The sequence below is a fragment of the Hippopotamus amphibius genome, chromosome 1 (genome assembly GCF_030028045.1).
Source record: "Hippopotamus amphibius kiboko isolate mHipAmp2 chromosome 1, mHipAmp2.hap2, whole genome shotgun sequence".
NCBI lineage: Eukaryota > Metazoa > Chordata > Mammalia > Artiodactyla > Hippopotamidae > Hippopotamus > Hippopotamus amphibius.
The window spans coordinates 134130842-134155107 of record NC_080186.1 but is presented as its reverse complement, the minus strand read 5'-3'; the positions used below and the strand labels follow the sequence as shown (position 1 = coordinate 134155107).

The 24266-nt window shown below is 44.0% G+C and overlaps 2 protein-coding genes across 2 annotated transcripts in view; one reads left to right on the top strand and one right to left on the bottom strand.

Annotated features, from left to right (window-relative positions):
* The window catches only part of DOCK2 (dedicator of cytokinesis 2), a 414056-nt gene that overhangs the window by 193729 nt on the left and 196061 nt on the right, over positions 1-24266 (top strand). The gene's annotated exons all lie outside the window — the stretch shown is intronic.
* The window catches only part of INSYN2B (inhibitory synaptic factor family member 2B), a 115645-nt gene continuing 98544 nt past the window's right edge, over positions 7166-24266 (bottom strand). Inside the window, exon 4 of the mRNA XM_057729380.1 lies at positions 7166-10164. Within this exon, the coding sequence (XP_057585363.1) occupies positions 9978-10164 (187 nt within the window). The 3' untranslated portion in view covers positions 7166-9977. The remainder of the gene's footprint in view (positions 10165-24266) is intronic.

The following is a 24266-nucleotide window of genomic DNA, read 5'->3' as shown; positions in this document are numbered from 1 at the left end:
TGCTGCCGTGATAGTTCCACACGTGGCTCAGCAACACGTGCCTTGTGGTTCTTCAGGGGAGGTGGGCTCAGACCCTAGAGAAGCTGGGGCCTCCACTGGCTACCCAGGGGCTGCTGTTGTCAGCACCCAGAGAGGGAGAGGCAGAGAGCATGTTTGGGTATCGTACCGTTAGTACTGAGAAACGCATGACCAGTGCGTCATTACCCTAACGAAATTGCCTCTGAATATCTCAGTGCCTTTTCGCTTCTCTTAGTGGAGCTGGACAGATGTGACTTTGAACAAGTAATTTTAAGTGTGTTCTGAAAGGTTAGACTCCACTGTATCTCCTGTCCTAATTCCTGGCGCTAGAAGAGAGGCCAGTCCCTTCTCGTCCTTGGCAAATCTTGGAAACTTTAGAATATCTTCCGTTTAGGCATTGATGAGTACCCTCACACACAACATTTCTTTCTAAGGGCTACGGGGTTTGCGGCACAAGGTATGGAGGTTGAAAGGATTTTACTGGCTGAGAACTGGTCCTCTTTTTCTCAAGGGGTGAGGTGACCTCATTCCATAGCTAGGAAGCCTCTTTACTTCACAGTTCTGCTCCTCAGGCTCCAGGTCTGTAAAATGGGGCTAATAATGGTTATTATCTGTCAGTTCCATGGCAAGGATTGGGTAAAAACCTATGTGTAAGACTCACAGCACAGAGTTTAACACATAGCAGACCCTCAGTAAATAGGAGCCGTTGTTTTCCCCTTCGGTGCTACAGTCTGCTCCCTACTTTGACATAAGTGTTATGAGTCAGATTATGAGTTATTTTATGGCCTGACTTGGGATAGTTCCTGGGTTTGTGAATTATTATTAAGCTGTCATTACAGCTGGGCTGTGAATGAACCTCCCCCACCCTCCAACCTTGAGATGAAACCAGCCACCAGAGGTCTGCCACAAAGGCTTGAATCCCAGACACGAAGGAGAAATCCCATGCAGAGGCTCCTTCCCTGGGAATGTCGTGGAAAGAACGGAGCTGCCCACAGAGAAACCCTGTTGGAACAATGGCGAATGAAACAGGCTTCCCTGCAAGTCTCCATCCCTGTCGTCTGTGCCAGGCACCGGCCTTCTCAGTGACTCAAGGGAACCAATTCTGTCAAGTGATCCTTCAAAATCAGAACCCATTTTTCTAGATTCCTGCTACATTCATAAGTGAGGCATTTGTGTCGCCGTTAAATGTTTATAAGTTTTTAATAACATGAGGAAATGCTAGACTTAAATATGAAGAAAAGATTATAGAAATATAACAACAACAATAAGAAAGCCATCATGGGGCCCTGAAGGTCAAAGAAGGGAAAAAATGTGGCCCCTCACCAGAGGCTCTGGATCTCTTAGAGGTCAGACCCAGGGACCTCGTTCTGAAGCTAAAATGAGGTTGGTATCATCTGCTTAAAGAACACATGATTTGTACATTTCTGTAGTTTTACTTTTTCTGAAATGATTCTGCTTTCCTTCTATAATTAGGAAAAAATCCCTAAAACACTATTTCCTTAAAAATAGGAATTAATGAGATAGTCAAATTTACTGAAGCATTTTCATGTATATAATTTCACTTTTCTTCTAACCACCCTGTGAAGCCAGAAAGGCAGATGGTTTCATTTTGAAGACAGAGGTGGGGGATGGAGTTGAAGGTACTTGTTCAAAATTGTGCAGAAAATTGGGGGCTGAAGTCAGAATTCCTGGTCTTGTTCTGGTCTGTCTTTCCAGCCTGGACTATTTTTCCTCTTAATGTTTCCATCTCCATATTTTTTCCCAATTCATTCAACAAAGTTGTGAAGCATTTACAACATCTCAGGCAATGTGATAAACACTTTGAGGGTCCTAGGGCTGCAGATGACAATTCCTGTCCCCCAGGACTTTGCTCCCTGGTGGAGATGAGTGTGAGGGGTTGACAAAAGAAAAGTCAGGACAATATAAGCAGCACTCTCTACAAAGTGCCACGAGTACTCCAAGGGCGACAGAGTGACTAAGCCCATGGCAGGGGCGGGGGATGATCAGAAAAAGTTGCAGAGAGGAGTTGACATTTAAATTGCAACTTGCTGTCTGGCATTGGAGTTTGGCAGACCCTGAAAGAACTCCAGCCTTCACTGTCTCATACATGTGGACTTGGACAAATTACTTATCTCCCTCCAAGCCTAGATTATTCTTCTGGGAAATAGAGGTAATCATCAGCTACCTCGGGTAATTTTTTGAGGAATATATGAGATAATGGAAGCAAAACATTTAATAATAGCCCATGGTAACTTTAAGAAACGAGAGCCTTTGTTATCATGATTGGTAGTAATATAGCTCCTATTCCTTTATTTCCCCAAAATGAAAATTATTTCCCATGGTAAATAGGTAATGGAACAGTGTTCCAGGTAGAAGGAACAGCATGTGCTAAGCCACTGATATGTAATATCCTCTGATGTTTTAGAAGGTGGCAAGGAGATGAGGACAGGGGAAAGTGGAATGGTGGGAAGTTAGGCTGTACATACTAGGTTGGAGTAGGATTGTAAGGAACCTTGTTGCTATAGGAGGAGTTTTATGCTCTGGATGATGGTGGGGTGCAGTTAGAGATAGAAAAGCTGGGAATGGCATGATCAGATATGCATCTTAGAGAGATCTCCAGGCAGTTGGGAGGAGGCTAGATCTAAGGGAGCTGGAAAACTGTAAGGAAAGTAGACTTTGAAGACCAGTGCAGTGCTTCACAAGGAATAGACAAGGGCTCATAATGTCAAAATCTTTAGTTTCAATTAAACAAAGGCTTCTTGGACTTTAGACTTTATAAGGGGAGGAAAGCAGTTCCTACTCTCATGACACGTTACATAGAGTGGGGAAGGGGAGAAAACTAGAAGTAGTAATAATTCAAGAGAGATGATCATCACACGAGAATAACAAGGACAGCATTAAGAGGGTCAAAAGGAGGGGGGCATGATCTTCAGGTGGGTGAATCAGAAAAGGACATGTGCTTATTGTCGGAATCCCTCCCCGCCCTCCCTGGACGGTAATAAGCTCCCCGAGGCAGGGGCTGCATCTGTAGTTTTCTTGCCTGGCACAGGGAAGGGAATCTATAACTGTTTATTGGAAAAAAGCGGTTATGGGCTGAGGGTCATGTGAGGAGTTTCCTTGGAGCTGGTGGTTGTGTCGTAGTGCAGAGTGATGGATCAGTGCCAGGAATTCCAATCAGCTCAGCGGTCTGAGTTTGCAAATGCTGATGCTTTGCATGGCTTTGATTTTGCTCTCTTTGATCCCTAGTTACAGAAAGCATATTGTTTTTACCTTGAAACAAACAAGCAAACCAAAGAACAATGACAACACATAACTTCTCTCATCCATCACCATATGGGAGCTCTGCGTGTGGGATTAGGTTCAGTGGGGCTCGGTGTGCTCAGGGGAAGAGCTGTGTGAACCACTCGATTTCAGCAGTTAAAATGACTCAGCCCATTTGGCTCAGGAGGAAGAAGCCTTTTCTATCAGCATAACCAGGGTATCACAACACTGCGTGTGCTACCTGGGAAACCAAGCCCGAGCATGGATGAGAGATCACTGTATTTGGCTGAAGATTTAAGAAATATATATTAAGGTTTTGCCAGGAGAAAAAAATACAGGTTTCACTGGAGTGAAGTTTAATATACCATAGTTATGGATTCTGAGAATTTGTGAAAGCCATTCATGATAATAAAGCTTTTATTTGCTCTGGAGCAAATAATCCTTTGGTATGTTGCTTATTGTCTTCATTTTAGTTGTGGTTTAAGCCAAGACAAAATGCTCTGCCCCAAATGCTTCTTTAGTTAGACAGACCCTGTCTCCTTTAAATTGTATTTTGTCTGAAATGGACTAGGTCGCATGTAATAAATTCTGGCATTTTAATGGAAACATTACAGCAAAAATAGTTAACAATCTGCTTTAATTTCAAAACTAATTTTCTCTTTCATACGGTAAGGCAGTATCTTGGTACAATGTGCAGAATGCATTGGGATTTAATTATGATGGCAATTTGTTCCGAAACAAGGTTAAGCTGGGCTGTCAATATTCAAGATAAACGTGGTGAGGGAGGATGGTAGTGGCTTGACGTTCCTGGGTCCTGAATGCCATGTGGACCACAATGGAATTAGAAAGCTTGGCCACATTAGCCGCTGAAGGCCCCAATCAGTGGAAGGCTGGATGCTCCTGGGAGCACAGATAGAGCCTGTACATAAACAAGGGAAAAACCCGGGAATCATTTCTTCCTGTTCTTCCATTGAATCCAATTCATTCTTTTTTTTTTTTTTTTAAAGATTTTACTTTATTTATTTATTTATTTATTTATTTAAGTTTTGACTGTGTTGGGTCTTCGTTGCTGTGCAAGGCCTTTCTCTAATTGTGGCAAGCGGGGCCTACTCTTCATTGCAGTGTGTGGGTTTCTCATTGCAGTGGCTTCTCTGTTACAGAGCACAAGCTCTAGGCATGCAGCCTTCAGTAGTTGTAGCACATGGGCTCAGTATTTGTGGCTCACAGGCTCTAGAGCACAGGCTCAGTAGTTGTGGCTCACAGGCTTAGTTGCTCCCCGGCATGTGAGATCTTCCCGGCCCAGGGATTGAACCCGTGTCCCCTGCATTGGCAGGTGGATTCTTTACCACTGCACCACCAGGGAAGCCCCAATTCATTCTTTAATTTACCCCTGCAACAAATATGTGAATCATTATGCTAAGTGCTGGAGATTCAAAGGTGAGCAGAAATAAGCAGAATTCTTACCTTAGGAAGATAATAGGCTAATGAGAGAGAAATACATTCATCAAAGAATGACATAAATATATGTACAAGGATAACTGTGCCTAGGACTTTGATAGAGGGGTCCCTGGTGCCAGGCGAGTGTGTAAGAGGAATATTTGGTGTGATCTGGGGCAGTGGTTGTGGTGGTCCTGGAAAGCCTTTTCTCAGAAACCCCAACAGAGATGGAAACTGGGCAGAGAGGGTGGTGTGGTGGGGATTATTCCAGGCAGAAGGAAAAGTGTGCACAGACCCTTCAGGGAGTGTTAGCATGGTGGTTCTGAGGAACCCAAGGTGACTCGGTGTGACTGTAGAGCAGACAATGAAAGGGCCTGTGATGGGAACTTCCGGAGGAGAGCCAGGTGGGACCTTCTGAGTCATCGTGACAGACCTAGTCTTACTTCCTAAGTTTATCAGGAAGCCAGATTGTGACAGCCAGAGTGTGACATGGGTCAGATCTAAATTCAGCAATGACTGGTTTTGCTGCTATGTGCTGAAAGGGAAGGGTGTGCACGTGGGAAGACCAGGTGGGATGCTTCTGTGGAGGCCGGCTGAGAGAAGAAGGAGGTTTGCAACAGGATGCTGGTAGCGGAGAGGCACATTTACCTGGGAATCCGGCTTAGCCTGGCAGTGAGAAAACCAGACTCTAGGTTGAGGATCCTGGAGGAGGCAAGAGAAAATCACACATTTGGGAAACTTCAGGAGTACGGGTGATAGACGTGCAATGGGAATTCAGGCTGTAAACTGGTGGAAAGAAAATGGGGATGAAGTTAGGATGAAAGTACCCCAAAGGGGTTATGAGCATTAAGCCAACCAAACATGGTTTGCAAACAGTGTCGGGTACGGATTCGTCCTTTAGCTCTTCTAATTGCAAGCTATGCTTGATGTGCATTATGATCACAAAACATCTATGTTTCTTGGAACTTGAAAAGAGAAATACGTTTTTAGCATACAGCAAGTTGCCTTGAGCCACTTAAAATGAGAGCCTTTTCAAGCAAAGGCTATACAGAGGCCTCTGCTCAGCTAAGACAGAAACTGTACCTGGAAGTCAGAATGGGTCTCGAGTCTAGTGCCAGTGGTTCCTGGAACTGCGCTGGGTACTGGTGTCTGGGAGACCTTCACACCTTGCACCACCCACCACATTGCTCCCAGGACTGGCTTCCCACATAATTGCCACGAGTCCTTGCACGCATCATGCAGCCTTCCTTAGTTGCCTCATGCTTCACATGGCAGGGACCCAGGTCGTGCAGTGTTTTTCACCTCTAGGATATTTGGTTCCATGCGGCAAGAATCCGTCATTCCCCAGAGTGCTGTGCTGTGCTAGATGTGCCTGTGTATTCTGACTCACTGAGGACTTTGCTACTTAATGTTCATTGTCATGGTTTCTGGTCTTAATGAGGCCGGGAAGAGTTCATTCCTTATTAACATCACGTTTTGCCCTGAGAAAACCTTAAGCCTATTTCTGAAAACCCATCGCACTCCCATGGAAGCATCTTCTCTCTTCTTCCCCAATTTACTTCAATCAACACGTGAATAAATACACATTTATTGAGCACCTATTGTGTGCTCTCCATGAAGCTCAAGGTTTTCTACCACTTAATTGTAAGACATTCTTGTCTGGCAAGGGTGGTGTTCAGCTTTATAAGAAAAAGAATCAGCAGCTCACCGAGGTTAACTTTCCCAAGGTCATCCTGAAAAAACAGGGTAGCAGAATAATATCACACCCAAGACTTCTATGTCCAGGTTTTTCCCGCCTAAATTGGTAAACAAACTGGTTTTAGATGGCTCATGGGCAATGCAGGGAAAAAAATTGTCACATGATGAGAATGTTGTTTTCTTTTCAGTTCTCTCTCAAGCATCCTGATTAGTCAAGTAGAAAATGCATTTGGTGTTAAAGTGGCTTTAGCATGTGTTGAATATTTGCTAATCTCCCTTTTTAACAAAGAGAGCTGGTCTCAGGCTCAGTACCGTCAACACTTAACAGTCTTCAGAAAGGATTTTAAAAAAATTATTTTGATCTCATCTTTTATTTTTGGAATAATCATACTGGTTTTTCTCATGGTGGTGATATAAAGTTGCCTTGTGGGGAAGAAAATTGTGGGAAAAATGAAGAAAATGATGCATAATATGATAATAATGATAGAAGTCATGAATATGTATCCGTCTGAATGAAGCTGGGAGTTGCATCATTGATTCACAGTGCCTCTCTGGCTCCCAGGACATGTGGGTCCTCAGGAGATTATTGCCATGCTAAGCTCTGAATCTGCTCTTTTTTATTTGTTTCCCTGAGAAACATATAGAAGCGATTATAATGAAAATTATCCCTGCCATTGGGACTACTGAGACATCCTTCTTAAGTTTAAATTTTATAACCCAAATCAACCCAAGCTAGTAATGAAGTCTAAAACCTAGGAAAAATATGTAAGTTTATTGCAAAAGATAATATCCCATTAAAACAGTTTAGAAATTTACAAAACCTTACATTGGTACATAGTCTTTAAGAAGGTGCTCTATAGATGAGCTGGTATTAAGTTCCAAGTATAGTGAGTACACGTTTTTTTAACTACAGAGGAAGCAGCTACATAAACTCCTGCAACTTAAGCTGATGTATCAGTCTTTTTCCTTTCAATTTTATAAAAGTAACTTTTGCTAAATTAATATCTTTCTGTAAAACCAGATAACCTCAAGTATAGCATTTCTGTAGGATATCATGGTAGATGTTACATAATATTTTACAAAGAAGCAATTTTCACATGAGTAGATGAGTATAGAGTTTTGGTATACATATACTTTTTGTTTTAATACAGAGATGATCATCTTTATTTAGCAGGAAGGTGTTTACTGAATCCATTTCCCCTATAACAATTTTAAATGTTCAATTTTCAGAAGAGACCTCCTTCCCAGTTTCAGGTTGGTGGCCCAAGCAATGCTGCGTTGTGCTTTGGTATTGAATTATTATAGCCTCGTTTGGTTTTATCTCTAGAAATGCCAATCTTTTCTGACCACGATTTCATCTAGTTCAGCTGAGGGTTTACTGAGGCCCCCAACTCAACATGAGTGTGCGATAACATACACTTCTTAATTATCCAAATGTTGGGTTATCCATTTTGTGTGAGTTATCTCAGATATCGCTTCATCACTACAGGCAGATGATCCTGGTCAGCTCTGGGTGGCTCTGCTCATTTGACGTTGGAATGTACACAGACCTTATGAAGTAGGTAGAGTAGGTGTTCATATCTCCACTTGAGAACAGACAGGCCCTGAAAATGTAAGCAGTTTGCTAAAGGTTGTTGGAATAGACTCTTCTGTTGCCTGGGTCTCTTAATTCTGGGAACAGGATTATTTCCATTCTATTGTGCTGCCCAAGAACATAAATTAGTTTGAAAACCATCGTAAGCAAAGCAAATTGAGATGGAAGCTCTACTACAAGATAAAATTACATAAGAGATCCCCAATGATTTTGCTTTATTGGATTATCCTCTGTGCTGTTCTTTTCCATTGTTGGGGCCAAGTGAGAGTTGATTGTGTGGATATAGAAAGATCTGTGGCTTTTAGCCAGTGGTAGCATATCTTATTGAAATGTGGCTTCTTAAGTATGACAAGTGTATTTATCTTAATTCTAACTTCACGTTATGTATTCTGGTCTCATTTTGTGGGTTTAAACATTACACTGGAAACAGAACAGGAACATCTTGAATGACATTCCAAGACTTAAATAGTGCAAGCTGAGATTCCTTGCCAAATTTCCCTCTTGCTGTCACTGAAATAGCTTTGTGCACTGCAGCGCAGTGACAGGGGAAGGTTATACTGTCGGAGTGGTTTGCTCAATTAGCCTCAATTTGCAGTGGGGAACGTACATCCCACATTCACACAGGATGCCACACTCTGCAAAGGCTCTAATTCAGACACCCAATCTTTAGCAAAGGTGATTAGGAACTGCCTTCTTCACTGAGTGCTCTTTGAGTTTAGGATACCTTTTCTAAGCAGCCTCACTCCAACCACAGGCTGGTAGGGAGTTTAACAAGAAGGAATATGAGCCTTGCCAACCTACCCCTCTTCCCCAAGAGTATGTAGCAATTACTTAATTATATTACTTTAGTTGTTTGTTCAGCCATGCAAGTTTGACTGGACCCACACATATGGGGGTCTTATCAAAAGAGTGAGCCAGACTTTAAAAGAATTCAGGCTTTGGGAAGGAAAGGCCTTTAATACTAATATGGAAAAAAAGATATCCTTATCCCTAGTCCTGCTGCTTCTTCAATCAGGTGACCATTGCCTGATCACCAGGAAGGGGGATTGTGTAGATTAATATACTTCGAACTTATCTACAAGACTGCTACAGGGATGAATGGATGAGAACCAGTGTTGTATTTTATCTTCGTCTTATTTATGTTTCTGGTAAGATGAAACGGACAGACAGGCTGCTGGATCTCATGATCTTAAATGTTGCTGGGAAATTAACTGTGCAATCTTAAAGTTCAAACCCAAACCAGACCCCATCCATTTGCCAGGCAGTCTCAGGCCCCAGACTGAAAAGCAGGATGATTTAAGGTGGGCCCAGGAGTAGCTACAGGTGCAGGATGGTCATACCCAGAAGTCCCTTATACCCTGTGGTGACCTTACTCTGCCACAGACTCTAAGGTCCATACAGCATGAGATGACACATCCTCGCTTTGGGATCCAGGGGCTAATTAAAAATGAAGAGGACCCAACCCACCGGGTGATCTTGCATTTTTATGCCCTGCCCACTTCTGTTGTGCTTATGTGTGCCAATATCTTAGAAAACTGCCAGTTTAGGTATCTGTTTTTTTCTGGGTATCTGCTTAAAACCCTTCTCTATCTTACTGCTCTGCACAACATTTTGGTTTCTTTCCTTTGGGATGATGAACCCGGGGTGGGCAGGAAGTGCTTAGCATCACAGGGGTGTAGGAGAGTGCGATGGGGGCTTTGCCCATGGTGGGAATCTAGACCCACAAACCAGAATGTGTAACAGGAAGCTAGGCAAGTGGTCATTTGGGCCCATGAAGTCCTCAGCAAGCAGCGGCACGCACTCAGATTAGGTGTGGTCAGGTGTCCAGCAGCAGCTAAACCAGCCCCAAGTCATTCTGGTTTCATAGGTCGAGTGGCTCATAGCCTAGGGCCTTCGCTAAGAAGTAGAGGAGGCCTGAGGGCAGTGGTTCCCCACCTCGGGGATGGCAGAGGGAATGGTCCCCATGAGCTCAGATCCACCAGAAGCATTTCTTCTTCACCTTCTTGGTTTTCCTCCTTAAGTCCTGTTTCTCGGGGACCGGGGGCTCTGCTGGGGACTTTGGTGGGGGAGATGCCTCTTCAACTGGCTCCGCTTCCTCCAGACTCTGTAGCACTTCATGGAACCTGCCTTCCTGCTGCCGGAAATCATATTCTACACTGAAAAACACAGAGAGGAAGGAAGGAAAGTAAATTCAAACCAGCACATACTGATTTAGCATCACCAAGTGTCTAATTGACATGGAAGAGCATGGGCTTTGAGATCAAGTCCCAGATGCTTAGGTACCTGCTGGCTGTGTGACCTTGGGGAAATTGTGCTACCTCTCTGAACCTCCAGTTTCTCACTCATTGAATTGGCACCTGTAATGCCTTCCTCTTGGGGATGTTATTAAGTTTAAATGCAGCATGTACCATGGCAGTCTAATAGTAGATGTCCAGAAAAAATTGTTCCAGTCTCTCTCACACATTAAATAAATGCTCCTAATTGTTTGTTCTTTTTACATACATTTTATGTATGAAAACTGCCTCATTATAAGATATTTAGGTAACACAGAGAAATATATGATAAAACTAACAACTCAGTTTTCTTATCCATAAAATGGACATAAAAATAGCACCCATCTCAAAGTCTTTCTTTGGAATTAATATGTATATTAATGAAGTGAGAGAATATAAATGAAGTGCTTAGAGCAGTACCTGGCGTATAGTGAGCCATGTCAGAATGCCCAGTGATGAGGTTTCAGGGGTTTTCCCATTTGGGGGTTTCATTAGTCACATGTGGTGATCATGATTTGCCTTTTGGGCAGCACTTACTCTGATCCTGGGTCTCTGGGAGGTGATATGGGCATAGCAGACCAGGTCAGTGTGCCTTGAGTGACAGCTCCTTTTCAGCCCTTGCTGGGTAGAAGGCTTTGGCCAGTCATGACACATCACAAACCAACATGGGGCCTTTCCTCTTCCACGTCATACTTTTTATTTTCCTCCTTGCTAAACAAGGAGAAGCACCGTTTTTGTGACTCTGCATTTCCCCCCGCGTTGCACCCTCCTACGCTGGCTCCTCATCGTTGGGCTTTCTGAGAGTTCTAGTGTGAAACCAGGTGACAAACACAGCTATAAGCTTAAGAGCCTCTTACAAGCGTCCCAGAAACGCCTCTGTAAGTAAATCTCCTAGGGAGGAAAGTGGACAGTTAAGGGCGGAGGGAGCCCATACACCGTCTGCAGGGATGTTTGCGGGATTTAGTCTTTCTGGCCCGGCTCTCTAGGTTCTGAGAAGGCTGAGCCAGACTTACCAGACAGGCTGACCATCCCTGGTGCCCACTGGCCTGATTCGCAGGGCCTCAAAGGTCAGGGGGAGCCTGAGCACTCACTGCCTGCAGGCCAGACTTCTGTTCTCCCCAATCTCTGACTCTCTCAACCCCTGAGAACCCTGGTCCCCAGTGGTGTCATGTTTACATCACAGACTTGTGTACAGCTGAGACAATGGAGTCTGTACATTGATGACTCCAAAGTCCACAAATAAAATAACACAAAAGAAATGGAGATTAGAAAATGCCCATGAAAGGAGAGTATTTAAATATGTCTGTATTGAGGAATACTGTGAAGTAAGCATACGTATAAAGTTCTCCAAGACACATCGTTAAGTTGCGAAGCAAAGCAAAGAGCAAAAAGACACACTATATTAGTAGTAATAACATTAAAGATAATAATAATAACAGGGGTAGGGGCTTAGTAACAGTGCTTTAGGGAGCATCAGGGATGGGTGTCTGATTATTTTGTTTCTATATTTTTCATAAGCTTCCCCCAGATTTTCTTCTCCTTGGCTTACTTCCTTTCACTTTCTATGCCTCCCCGGTCTCCTCTACAGGGACATACTCCTGGCTGGGTGACTTATATAATGGATGTAGTAACACAAGCTGTGTTTTTCTAGGCAAAGCTCCATGACTGATTAGCTGTGAGATCTCGGCAAAGTCATTTCTTGTATTTAAGCCATGATGTCCTTATCTGAAGAATGTGCATGGTACCTACTCATAGGAGCTCAGTGAAGTATAAACAAGAGCGTGCATGTACAGTGCTCAGCTCAGAGCTCGGCACCAGCAAACACTGAATGGTATTCAGCTTGTCATTCAACAAACCTTTTTTGAGTATCTCTCATGTGCCAGGCCCTGTTAGGTGCTAGGGGCAGAGTGGTAAACAGACAGACAGACGTAATCCTTGGCCTCTTGGTGCTGGTAACTAGTGACTCTGTGTCCTTAGTAAATGCTAGCCAACATTAAGAGCTATTAGAGATCTTCTAACCAAAGCTTAGGATTTGCTAGATAGTGAACAGAAGTATCCACAGACACACACTGAGGCTCCCACTTCCAGGATGTACTACCCAGCACTGCATCCGTATTTGTCTCTGAGCCTGGGGTGGGTTTCTGTCACCATTACCTGCAACTCATTCTCCCCAGTTGAAATTTAAGGAGATGGATTCAGAGGCTGGGGAAGAGTTGTCTCTGGCAACCTCTCATTGCTTTAAGGAAGGAATTTAAAACAATGAGTTGCAAACTCTGATTCTCACCCTCTCTTGCACTATGCCACAGATAGAGAACATCCACATTCATTGGGCTCCCAGTTCCTGAAATATCCCTGCCCTCCTTTCACCAAGGCAGCAAAGTAACCTTCATCCTAGGGCATCAGATGGAGCCAAAGAAAGTGGGGACCCCCTGCTCATTCTAGGAATTTCCTCAGCTTTCTGGAATAGGAAATTCCATCCATACATCCATCCTACCACCCAGCCAGCCAGCCAGCCATCCAGCCAGTCAGCCAACTATCCATCCATTCATCCATTCATCCATCCACCCAGGCATCCATCCACCCATGCATCCAACCATCCATCCTGCTCTAAGCCTGACACTGTGCTCAGTTACAGGGACACAACAGTGAGATAGATGGATGTGGATACTGCCTTTGTGGATCTTGCTTCTCAGTGTGTGAGACAGATGATTAAACTAACAATTGCTTTAAAAATCTGCCTTGTATGTATCTCAACTACCCCTACCTTTCAGCTCTTCATCCATATACCTCTACCAAATTATATGAACATACGCACAAACCAGCCTCCTTATCCTTATATGTGACATTTCCCTGACGTCTTAATTCAAACAAACAACAACAAACCACCTGAGTTTGTCAAGACTCACAACAATGTCCTAATACTAATTAGAAAAAAATAGTACTCTGGGTGAGTCCAGGTGTGTATAGAACCGGCAGGCCTGGAGACAGAATGTAAAGTCCGTGTTAGCTCACAATTTAAAGCACAGACCATTATAGAGGATAGAGCAAGGGCTCTCGAGTGGAATACTCTTGGGTTTCAACTGAGACTGTACCACTTACAGTGACCTTGGGCAAGTTGCTTCTCTTTCTGAGACCCAGTTGAAAGTGGAGGTTACAAAGCTACCTCACTGAGTAGCTGTGCAGATGGGACACAATAACGGGAAATGTCCTCCTGTAGGATGTGGTCTCTACCCACTCCACTAAGTCTATGGTCTTCCTGTCTTAGGGACTGAATGCCTTACCTCCTCACTGACACCTTCAACTCTTCAGTAATTGTATACCTTGCCGGAAACATCACTCTTCACCTCTCCACTCCATGTCAGGGAAGAATACACTCTTTATATTTCTAAGGACACACCACAAGATTCCTTAGAATCACTGGGACTTGGGGAGCTCCCCACCCCCCTCTTGCAACTGCCTCCACTGATCTTGACAATTTAAAGGGGACTGAGAGAGTGACTTTCTTTTCAGGACTAGGCAAATGACAGAGTATAGAGAAGCATGTGTGCTCCGGAAAGAAATTGATTAATGTTTTTTAGGCCAAAGCAATTTATTAACAAAGGAAAATTGTCACTTTTCTTCTTATCCATCCATTTGACAAAGTACTGTTTAGTTTGGAAGGAGGAGAAGGAGTATATTTTGTTTTGGTAGCAGCTGCCTTATAAATGGGTAGTGGGTAGTGCCCTGTCTTATCTCTTTCATTTTAAGGCTGGAAGAGAAGAGGAGATGCCCCTCATCTTCTCACTTAGCCAACCCACGCCATTTTCAGCAACCTCTTGAAAGAGGGAATAAGATGCCTGCTTGAGAGAATTCAAGCAAACTCTTTTGCAGATTCTGGGGAATGACTGCCTGCCTTGAGTTTGGTATCAAGGTAGAATACCAGTACCTTCTCCAACCTTCCCTTCCCTTCTGTCCTTCCTCTTAATGTCCCTTCCCTCCCACCCTTACCATCTTTTCCATTCATATTCCACATGGATGAAGAGGAGTGCTGAGTGCTTAGTTTGTACAGAGCGCTGGCTCACAGTGGGGTGCGGGTGGCAAATAGTGGTCAAGAAATTGTTACAATACAAGATTCAAGCCCAGAGCCATTGAGATGGTTTGGAGCATTCAGGTCTGCAAGGCTGGCCCTCTGAGAATGCACAGAATACCTGACACCTGGTTCAGGAGGGCCCAGTTCACTGTATGGGGAGCCTTAGAGCCTTTCCCAGACAAGATGTCTGTGCACCGTGCCACATTGCATTTAGGAAGTGAGCTGTGTGTACAACAAGAATGGACAAGAGCTTTCAGGTTTCCCTCTTCAGGGCACCTCACTAATCTAGCTGACAGATCAATGCTCCAGCCATCATGCTAGGTGAAAAGCAGAAGGATGTTTTTCTAGGTAATTGGAAGTAGTGAGAAGCCTAAGTCATGGCTTGTCTGGAAGAAGAAATGGTGAGAAGCAAAAAGTAGATAAATATGTAACGTAAATACATAAGCAAACAACAGACACATTCTGGATGCAGCATCTTGGCTGAACAAACTGAAGAGTTAAAGTTTATATAGAAACAAATAATAGAAACTTCTTACTTTTATATACACTTCCAGATTGCAAACACTCCAGATTTGCATTTTCATTTTATCTTCACAATAGCTCAGGAATCTAGGAAGGTTGTTATCCCCATTTAACTGACAAGTGAGTTGGTGAAGGGAGTCACACCATCAGTTATGATCAGAATCTCAGCTTGCTTTCCTGACCTCTAGTCCTGTTTTTTCCCTAAAAGGGGATCAAATGTTTTAGCCCAGGGCTTGGCTGTTACCAGGGTCTTACTTTAAAATATAACAAGGAAGTACCTGCGTGGTGTTAGGTGAGGACACATGGTAACTTAAATGAGAAAGAAGGAGGAGGAGGAGGGGAGGGGGAGAGGGAGAAGGAGGAGGGAGGGGAGGGGGAGGAGAGGGAAAGTCATTTATATAATGAAATCTATATTCCAGAGACTATACTACAAGTTTAGTAATGCTCACATCTCATGTAATTCTCATAGCTCCATGAGATAGATATCATCTTCATTTTACAAATGAGGAAACTGAGGCAAGGGGAGGTTAAAATATTCTGCTAAGGGCACACACTAGTAAGTGACAGAGTCAGGATTTGAGCCTAGATTGCCTGGCTCCAAAGCTTGTACACTAAGATACACAGCATCGAAAGAACAGTAGTCTTCAATCTGGGTGAGATCCTGCTCACCAATTGAGCGCGGGGTGGGGTGGGGAAGGGATGGTGACCAAGGCCTGGTGCACCTAAATGAGCTTGCAGCCCCCCGTGGAACCAGACCCAACCTGGGCTGGGCAACGTGGAGGACCCTTCCTGACCCAGCTGAGCAGCCCACCTGCCACAGTGTTTGCAGATTGCAGGGACATTCTGACAGGGAGGCCACACACCCAGGGAAGACAGACACTCCATAGGAAGCAGCTTGGCCTACTCAAGCTAGTATCCGGGCTGTGCAATTTTGGATCTGGTGTAGGTTGCTGAGGTCTGCAGTGGTCCTTTGCTTTTCCTTCTCAGCAGCTGGGTCTTGTTCTTTTCTTAAGAGATGAGCCATAAACCATACGCTCCAAGAAAATTGGCCAAGAAATTAACGATCCATGCCATCTCCCCGAAGACAGAAGCACTTCCAAGTCCCTCTCCACCTCTTCATCTCTGCTGGAGTGTTTCTGTGGCCCCTCTTGCCACAGAGCCCAGGTGCACCAAGATTTATTGACCTCCCGCAACTTCCTTTTTAAAAGAATTAGCTGTAAGAATCAATGGAATCAGCAAGGGTAGCTTGGTTCCCCTCCACTTGGATAAATCACACCACTTTGCAAAGTGTCCCCAGGGAACAATCACAGTCTGGGAAAGCAGGAACTTTAGTTAGTTTTTTCCCCCAGCCTGGAAGGGAATCGTTCCTAAAACTTTCTCCTAATGACCAAGTTGCTCATTATTTATAGGGTACGATGTTAAGCTTCACAACTGACAGCCATTTCAAGCTGGCAAGTGCGTACCTTCTTGGGTATCTGTCTGCTGACGAGTCCTCAGAGAATCACAGGTTCTTTTCTAGGTACATAAATAAGCAGGGTCACGCTGCAGAAATCTCACTGCTGATTGCTATCTGTGAGAGAGGTCTGTGCTCTGGGTTCTGTGGCTTTGTGTTGAGAATATCTTCACATTAATTTCTTAGAAAGAGAAGGTCATCTCAGAGAACTTTAACACAAATATTCCCTGATTGTGCAAGGTCAGAAAGTAAGAGGGAAAGGGACAGGAATGTCTCCTGAAAGCAGGACTGGTTTAAGCCCTAGCTCTATTGGATCTTGGACAAGTCACATAGCCTCTCTGACTCTCAGTTTCCTCATCTATCAAATGGGAATAATAACCATGCCCATATTTTAGGGTTCTGGGGGTCTGAAAAGAGATGATACAAGTACAGTGTTTAGCAAAATGCCTGGCACAGTGCCTGGTTCAACTAATGGTAATGATTGTTGCATTAACTTGACAGAGGAAGACTGTGTCATTTTGTGGTCAGCTGTGGCCCTCATGCCAGCAGCCATCCATTTGTTATTCCTGTGAAACTCTCTGCTTCCTTGATTTTTATATTGATGGCCTGTTTCAGCCTTTTTAGCTACTAATGCATTAAAATAGGTTTCGTTTTTATTGCAGATAAATTGCTGATGCTGTAAAGCCTACTTCTTTCCCCTTACACTCAAGGGAACAAAAGAAAGGGATAAGCATATACCGAGAGAAACGGGGACTAATGGCGAATGTCTTGGGGATCAAACTGTCGAGGCTCAGAGAAGTCCACATGCGCCCCAAACTTTATGTCTGTTTCCAAAAGAGCTTGAGCCATGTTTGGTGGCAGTTGTTTCGGGGTTGCTGGGTAGTGTTGCCATTAACATTCATGTTCCTGCATTTGAAATGAATGCCACTTGGTCCATACTGAAATGGGATGGGAGCTGCAAAGGCATCTGTGATCACTAGACAGAACAGACATGCTGTGTGCTTTTTAATTATTCCTCACTGCGGCATTCATTGCTAGCCAGAGAGAGGACTGTAGCTGGACGAAGAGGCTCTGACAGTTCACCTGGCTCCATGCTGGGAGAGCATCTGAAGGAAACAAAAGGAACGTACTAAATAATTTACGTGGAAAGTTGGTTGCTGAATTCACAAGCCTGGGTGCATATTGCATTTCTAGTGAAATGCCTTTTTCTCTGGTTAGGTAATAGCTTTAAGTGGCAGGCAAGGCCAGGACCCAGTGGCCAAATGATTTAACCATAGAAGGAAACTCAAGAAGGCTCTCAGCGCCTCTGACTGCATGACCCCAGGTGACTCACGTAGCTCTCTGGAGCCTCTTTCCTTGGTTAGATGAAGGCCTGATTCTTTTCCTGCAGGGCACACAGCTGTATGGCTTTGGCCTGTGTTCTAGAGAGACTCCTTATGAGAAGTTCTGAATATTAAAACAATGAGGGGGCAACACCAAGAACAGGGCTGATGGTCGCTGGGTACAAGGGGAGATGCTTGCAGCAAATCTCCTTTTGCATATCCTTAACTCCTTCTCTGTCTAGCTCAGAGGAGTTGTAACAGTGGAGGAATCAATAATGATAAAAAAAAAAAAGCAGCCTATGGCCTTTGGAGTTTGAGGAAATGAGAGGTGGTGGGGGATTCTGACGTTCATCTTCACGCACATTCCCTGGCTCAGGAGCCTGCGGTGGCCACACTCTCTCCTGAAGCAGGGTGGGCGGTCCCGGGCAGCGCTTTGCACACCCACCCTGTCAGGTGTTTGTAATTGCTCCTCCAGGATGCACCGGAGGGCAGTTCTAGCATTCGGGCTCTCGGCCTGGAAGCAGAATTGGGCTCTGATTGGTCTGAGCCTTAATTGGAGGAGGAATGTCAGCAGGGATTACCATTCCGTTCCTGATCTCAGATGAGGCCCGAGGAGCCGGGAGATGTGGGAGGGGGGAGAGGCTGCAAATGAATGCCCCCAGTAACGCGTAAAGGAAGCCCAGGCCCTCAAGTGGACCAGCAGAAACCCATTTTCTCTTCTCATCGGAAATAGGAGACATCAAAAATACCCTTACCTATGAGCTACACCCACCCCCCCGCCCACTCCTCTTCCCTTCTTTTTCCCTTTGCCTCCATGCTCACCTGTGCCCCCTAGTTAGGTCTGTACACGACCACCAGACCCTGTAACCAAAGCCAAGCAGAAAGGTAAATCATCTTTCTAGTGATGCATTTAAAACAAAAGCTAATTTCTGGGCTATTTTATTAGCAAGAGCTTTCTATGTCACGAAATTTCTAGTAAATTGACTAGAATCCTCCTCCTTTCAAGACCCTGACTTTCCCTAGTTAAATGTTTTTCAAGATTCACCGGGATCAGGCTTTCCCAGGAAACTAGCTAGTAACTGCAGATTGGCATCCTCCACCCTACCCCTCTGATCCAGCAGGTTTGGGGAGGGAAGGCCAGCAGCCAATATTCACAGATACTCAGGAGACTCTGACGCAGGTAGCCTGGGATCACACGTTGAGAACATTGTTTAGGGTCTGCATCTTAAACACAAACCCTCATCATGCTCTTGGCCAAAGAGAAGTCAGCTGTACAACATTCCGCTGAGCCCTGATACCCCTCAAGCAGGTCTGGCCTCTGAAGGCAGCTGTACAGCATTCTGCTGAGCCCTGATACCCCTCAGCATGCCGTGGAATCTGGCCAACAGGCAGAGAGGACTGAGTTCCAATATCATCACTGACACTTATCAGTTTCCGAATAATTGTGCACATGACTCTCTCAGTCTCAACTGTCTAATCCGAATAGTGTGCAAATCCCTGAACCGCAGTTGCCTCACCTATAAATTGGGAGTATTTTTATCTACCTCACATGGTTGTGGGGATTACATGTGAGAACAAAGGCATTAATAATGGCCAGTAATAATAGATGCTCAGTAAGCGGTAGCTCTCTTCTTATTTTTTCCCCTAATTTTCATCCTAGCAGATCCCTGTCTTCCCCTAGCTGTCATAGTTGTAAAAATCATCAAAGTCAAATAAACTGACTTCCAATTAGATGTGAGTAGTTTGTGAATTACAAGAATTTAATCCGGGTGTATTAGTTTCCTATCGCTGCTGAAATAAATTACCACAAATTTAGTGGTTTAAAACAACACAAATTTTACTCTTAGAGTTCTGGAGGTCAGAAATCCCCCAGAGCTATATAAATCAAGGTGCCAGCAGAACTGTGTTAGTTCTGAGGGTTCGAGGAGAGAATGTCCCTTGCCTTTTCCAGTTTGTAGAGGCTGTCCCCTTTCTTTACCTTGTGACCACATCACTTCTACCTCTGCTTCTGCTGTCACATCTCCTCCTCTGATTCTGCCTCTCCTGCCTTCATCTCTCCCTTGTAAGTATCCTTATGATTACGCTAGGCTCACCTGGACAATCCAGGCTACTCACCTTGTCCTTTCTTAACTCAATCACACCTGCAGTGTCCCTTCTACCAAGTAAGGTAACATATTCATAGGGTCCAGGAATTAGAATGTGGGCATCTTGTGTGGACTTTATTCTGCCTGCTACACTGGGTTTTGATGTTTTACCAAGAGAACATGCAGATCTAATGCCTTAATTCCCCCTTGCAGAGAGACCATTGGTGCAGTTCAGACACCGTAGAAGGGAGATATTTTAGCCTGGAGGGAATTTTCAGTTTTCCACAAACCAAACTTTGCCTTTCCTACCACAGCCAGCACAGAAGTACTGGGCAGTAATGTTGGCTGGCCGTGATGAATGAGGACCTCAGTGTCCTGGTGAAATTGCAACAAGTGCTCTGAGTCATCGAAGGAAGGCTTGACTAGATTCCATCTTGTAGTGTTCCAGGTATTTGAAAACTGACAGTCGATGCACTACCTTTGGTCATTGTTTGACTCACTTCCAAAAGATCTACTAAGGACCTGCTGCACAGAAGCCTTCCTCCCCTCATAAGAACATTTGGTTAATTCAGACCTTCCGTGTCCCCACCCGAGGGTAGGGGCACACGCAAATGCTCACACTGACTCGACTTTTGGGCTATTCAAGCCTATCACTGCTTTTCATCCCTCCCCTAGTCAGCGCAGCTATTCCCTGCCTTGACAAGATTCTATTGAGCACCAACTGTGTATTAGACACTAGCCCACAACTTTGAGATACTAGCCATCTGCTGAAGGAAACTCATAGACACTGCGTCACAAATGTACGAGGCTGAGTCAAAAATTATCCGCACTCCCGTTATATTAAAACGTCTACAAAGTCTACAGCCAGAGTGAGGATAATTTTTGACTCAGCCTCGTAATAAACTAAATGGTATAGCAGAGGAATGTATGTGCCAAGGAGGTCCTTCTTGAGAAGGAGCCTAAGGCTATTCAGAGGAACTAGCTTTTACGTTACAAGACTAGGAGATTTCCAGACAAAGCAGGGCAGAAAAGGCATTCCAGGAAATGAGGAAACGTGAGAGCACACACAGCATCTGAAGCCAGCTGAGTAGTTCCCTGTGGCTGGGGAGAAATAAGAGACCCAGCAGGTAAGAGGGTTAGTATCATGTTCAAAGGGCTTTGAAAAATTAGCTAAAGGAAACAACAGGAACTGGGACAAAATTGTTGAGCAGGGCAGGGACATGTTCAGATTCTACTTTCAGGTAACTTAGCAATCTGTGTGGAGGATTAGTTGGGACAGGGCTGAAGGGACCCATGACAAAAAGGCCAGCTACCGTTTAAATGACCAGTGGTGGGGGTCTTTATGGACCAGAGACAGAGGATAGAATCAGTAGCCAATTTGATGTGTGCTGTGAAGGAGAAGACTGAGGCACTGTGGGGACTATAGTTTCTTTATGGAATTGTGGTTAATGGTGTTTAACAAAATAAGAAATATAGGAAGAAAATTTTGTGGAGGAAAAGAAGAAGTGTGTTTTGGTATATGGTGAATTTGAGACTCTGAGGTACCTTTGAGATATCAAGGTGGGAATGGAAAGATCTAGGTAGGTAGTTAAAAAAAAAAAAAATATATATATATATATATATAGAGAGAGAGAGAGAGAGGGGGAGGGAGAACGAATGAGGGGGGGAAGGGGAGAGAGAGAAAACTCATAAAAAAGATAGGGGAAGGTGATGTCACAGAAATTAAAATGAAAATCCATGAATGCAGCTGAAATCATGAACAGCAGCTAAGGCACAGAAGGGGAGACAGCCTGTCCAGGTAGACCCCTGAGCAAACAAATGCTCTTCTGTTGTTCTCTCCCCTCTAGCACCTTTCACATCTTACATGGCCAACCTCTCTCTTCACCCATTGAAAATGCTAAGTTTGCTGCTCGCTCTTTATTTCCTTTTTCTAAGAAACACACTTGTATGATAGAAGAATTTTTTTTTTTTTTTCTGAGAAAGACTTCCTATTCTTTTCCCTTAAAACATCTGAGGCATTTTACAACTTAAACCAGGCAGATTTTTTTTTTCCTGGGAGTTACATCCATAAAATAAATGCATGATTGGGGTAGTCAAAGACCTCCAAAGAGGCTCTGCGATTATTTTTAGAGTGAACATTAAGATGAAGTGCAGGGAGATGTGGCTGGAGGAGCAGAGAATGGGGTGAGGGAAGGAGGAGGGATGTGGCTTGGAGAAACCTCATGTCCTTGAGAAGAGGAAAGGGAGCTGGTGCCTTAGGGCACTGTTTCCCAAACTGCAGTCATTCGTTCACCACCTTCCTGGTTTTTGTGAAACTCCCCACACCACCTGCACAATTATTAACTTTTTTCTCTCTAAATCAATTCAGTTTCTAGACTTAAAAACATTTAAACAAAACAGGCAATATACCTTTCGAAAATGGAGACCTGCATAACAGTGAATATATATGGGACTAGTTTTAAAAGTTAAAAGCTTCCATAAAGAATTAGAAATGATTGCATTCTGCTGGAGACTGTAGCTTGCCCATGGCTATGAACCTGAAACATGCTCACTCTTGGCAAAGAAGTGTGATAAGTAAGCATTAGAAAGGTTTTGAAAACACTCTAGCACCAAACTCAGATTTTTCCCTCTAGGTAAATCAGAAGAATTGAAATGAATTTGAAAAGAGAACAACCTTCTCACTAGGTAATTCAATACTATTTAATCTTGGGTACCACAGGAGGCATTCAGAAACCCTTTGAGTAGCTTGTCCTAGGATTAATGCTAAGGGGAAGTGAGGAGAGTGTTTGGGGACTAAGCAGCCTGGAAACAGCTTGAGTCATAGAGCCAATTCCCACACCCTGCCTTGGGGCCCACAGCAGTCAAAACGCCAAGGAGTTCATTCTTCCTGGTGTATGGAAGCGCCTGAAAGTCATACATGGAATCTTTGGGCATCAGCTTCAGTGCTGTTCTCATTGGTGAGGTAGGATCTATCAAAGTGACCCATAGTAAGAAGAATGCCAATGAGGCTTTGAGGAGTGGGTGGGCAGAACCGATGACCCTACGTGTCTTGATGGAAGCAAGTAACATAGCCATATCCTTTGGCTGATGCGGCCACTTAGAAAACCTTATGGACTGCTAACTTAGCAGCGGCATCTCCAGAGAAGAAGACCTGGCGGGCAATCCATCAGGCATGCACGTGCTTTATGTACAGTGATGTGCACTGGGCCCATCCATCATCAGGGAGAGAGACTGCAGCTTAACAAGGCCTGAGGATGAGCATTTCACATCACTTATTTGTTAGTTTGCAAGATCTGACTTTCCAGGATACCACACAGAGTTTGAAGTCATTTCAAATGTTAAAAAAAAAAAAAAAATGACAACTCTCATCTTCCCACTGTTACTGTGATGGGAATGTTCTGATCTCTTTGCTTTCATCAAACTAATTGCCTGTTCCTTCACAATGGCTTAGATACAATGATATAGATACTGTCTGGGAGAACAGCCTGGCTTTGAATGGTAATGAGGGATAGACACATGCAATGGCTACTCTTCGTGGCAAACTGGAAAGGGATGTGTGGACAAAGGTTTGCCTACCCATCCAGGGGTGAATTTAGAATGTTTGCTTGGGATATTTGAAGTAAGTACTAGAAAAATGCAACTATTCTCAGGCTTGTTGAAAGGTTATAGTGTAGCCAAATATTACCATTTAAAATCAGCCTAGAACATCAGAATGTCAGAACTGAAAGGGACCATAGGGACCATCTAATTAAAGGCCCTCATTTTTCAGATGAGGAAACTCAGAGGCCAGAAATGATTTGCCCAAGGCCAGGGCATGAAACTTACAGTAGACTGGAAAATAACCATTTGTCCTTTTCACTTACATATGCTAAATAAAAAATCATCTTACGATAACAGAAAATACATCATCTGGCTCCTGAAAAAAAGAGACTTTTCAAAATTTAAATGGAAGTTAGTTAAAAATAATTCATTTTGTTTATGAGGAAAAGTTTTTGTCCTCCCTCCCTAACAGTCTAGACACTTAATGATTTTTGTGCTCCTGGTGATTAAGAAATTTGCTTAAGATGGGGGATATAAAAAAAGGAGCAAAAAGTTAAGCAATTGATGAGACTCCTTAATTATTCTTCCCAACGCATAAGCCTTTTCCAGAGCTCCCTTTTTTTTATTTTTATTTTTTTATTTTTTTTATTTTTTGGGGGGTACACCAGGTTCAATCATCTGTTTTTATACACATATCCCCATATTCCCACCCTTCCTTGACCCCCCCTCGAGGCCCCCCCACCCTCCCCGCCCCAGTCCTCAAAGGCATCTTCCATCCTCGAGTTGGCAGAGCCCCCTTTTAAAAGGGGATATTTCATGCCGAGGTAAAGGGCGTTTTTTGGTGAGTGGTCCTGAAGCTCCCGTTATTTGGTGAAAACACTTTGTGGTCCTGTGGCTCTTATGTATAAAGAGTTGACAGGTCAGTGAGGGGAGGGGGGCCTGACTTCCAGGCCCCCATCCCTTGCTAGGATGAAACATCAGGATTCTCCTGGAGA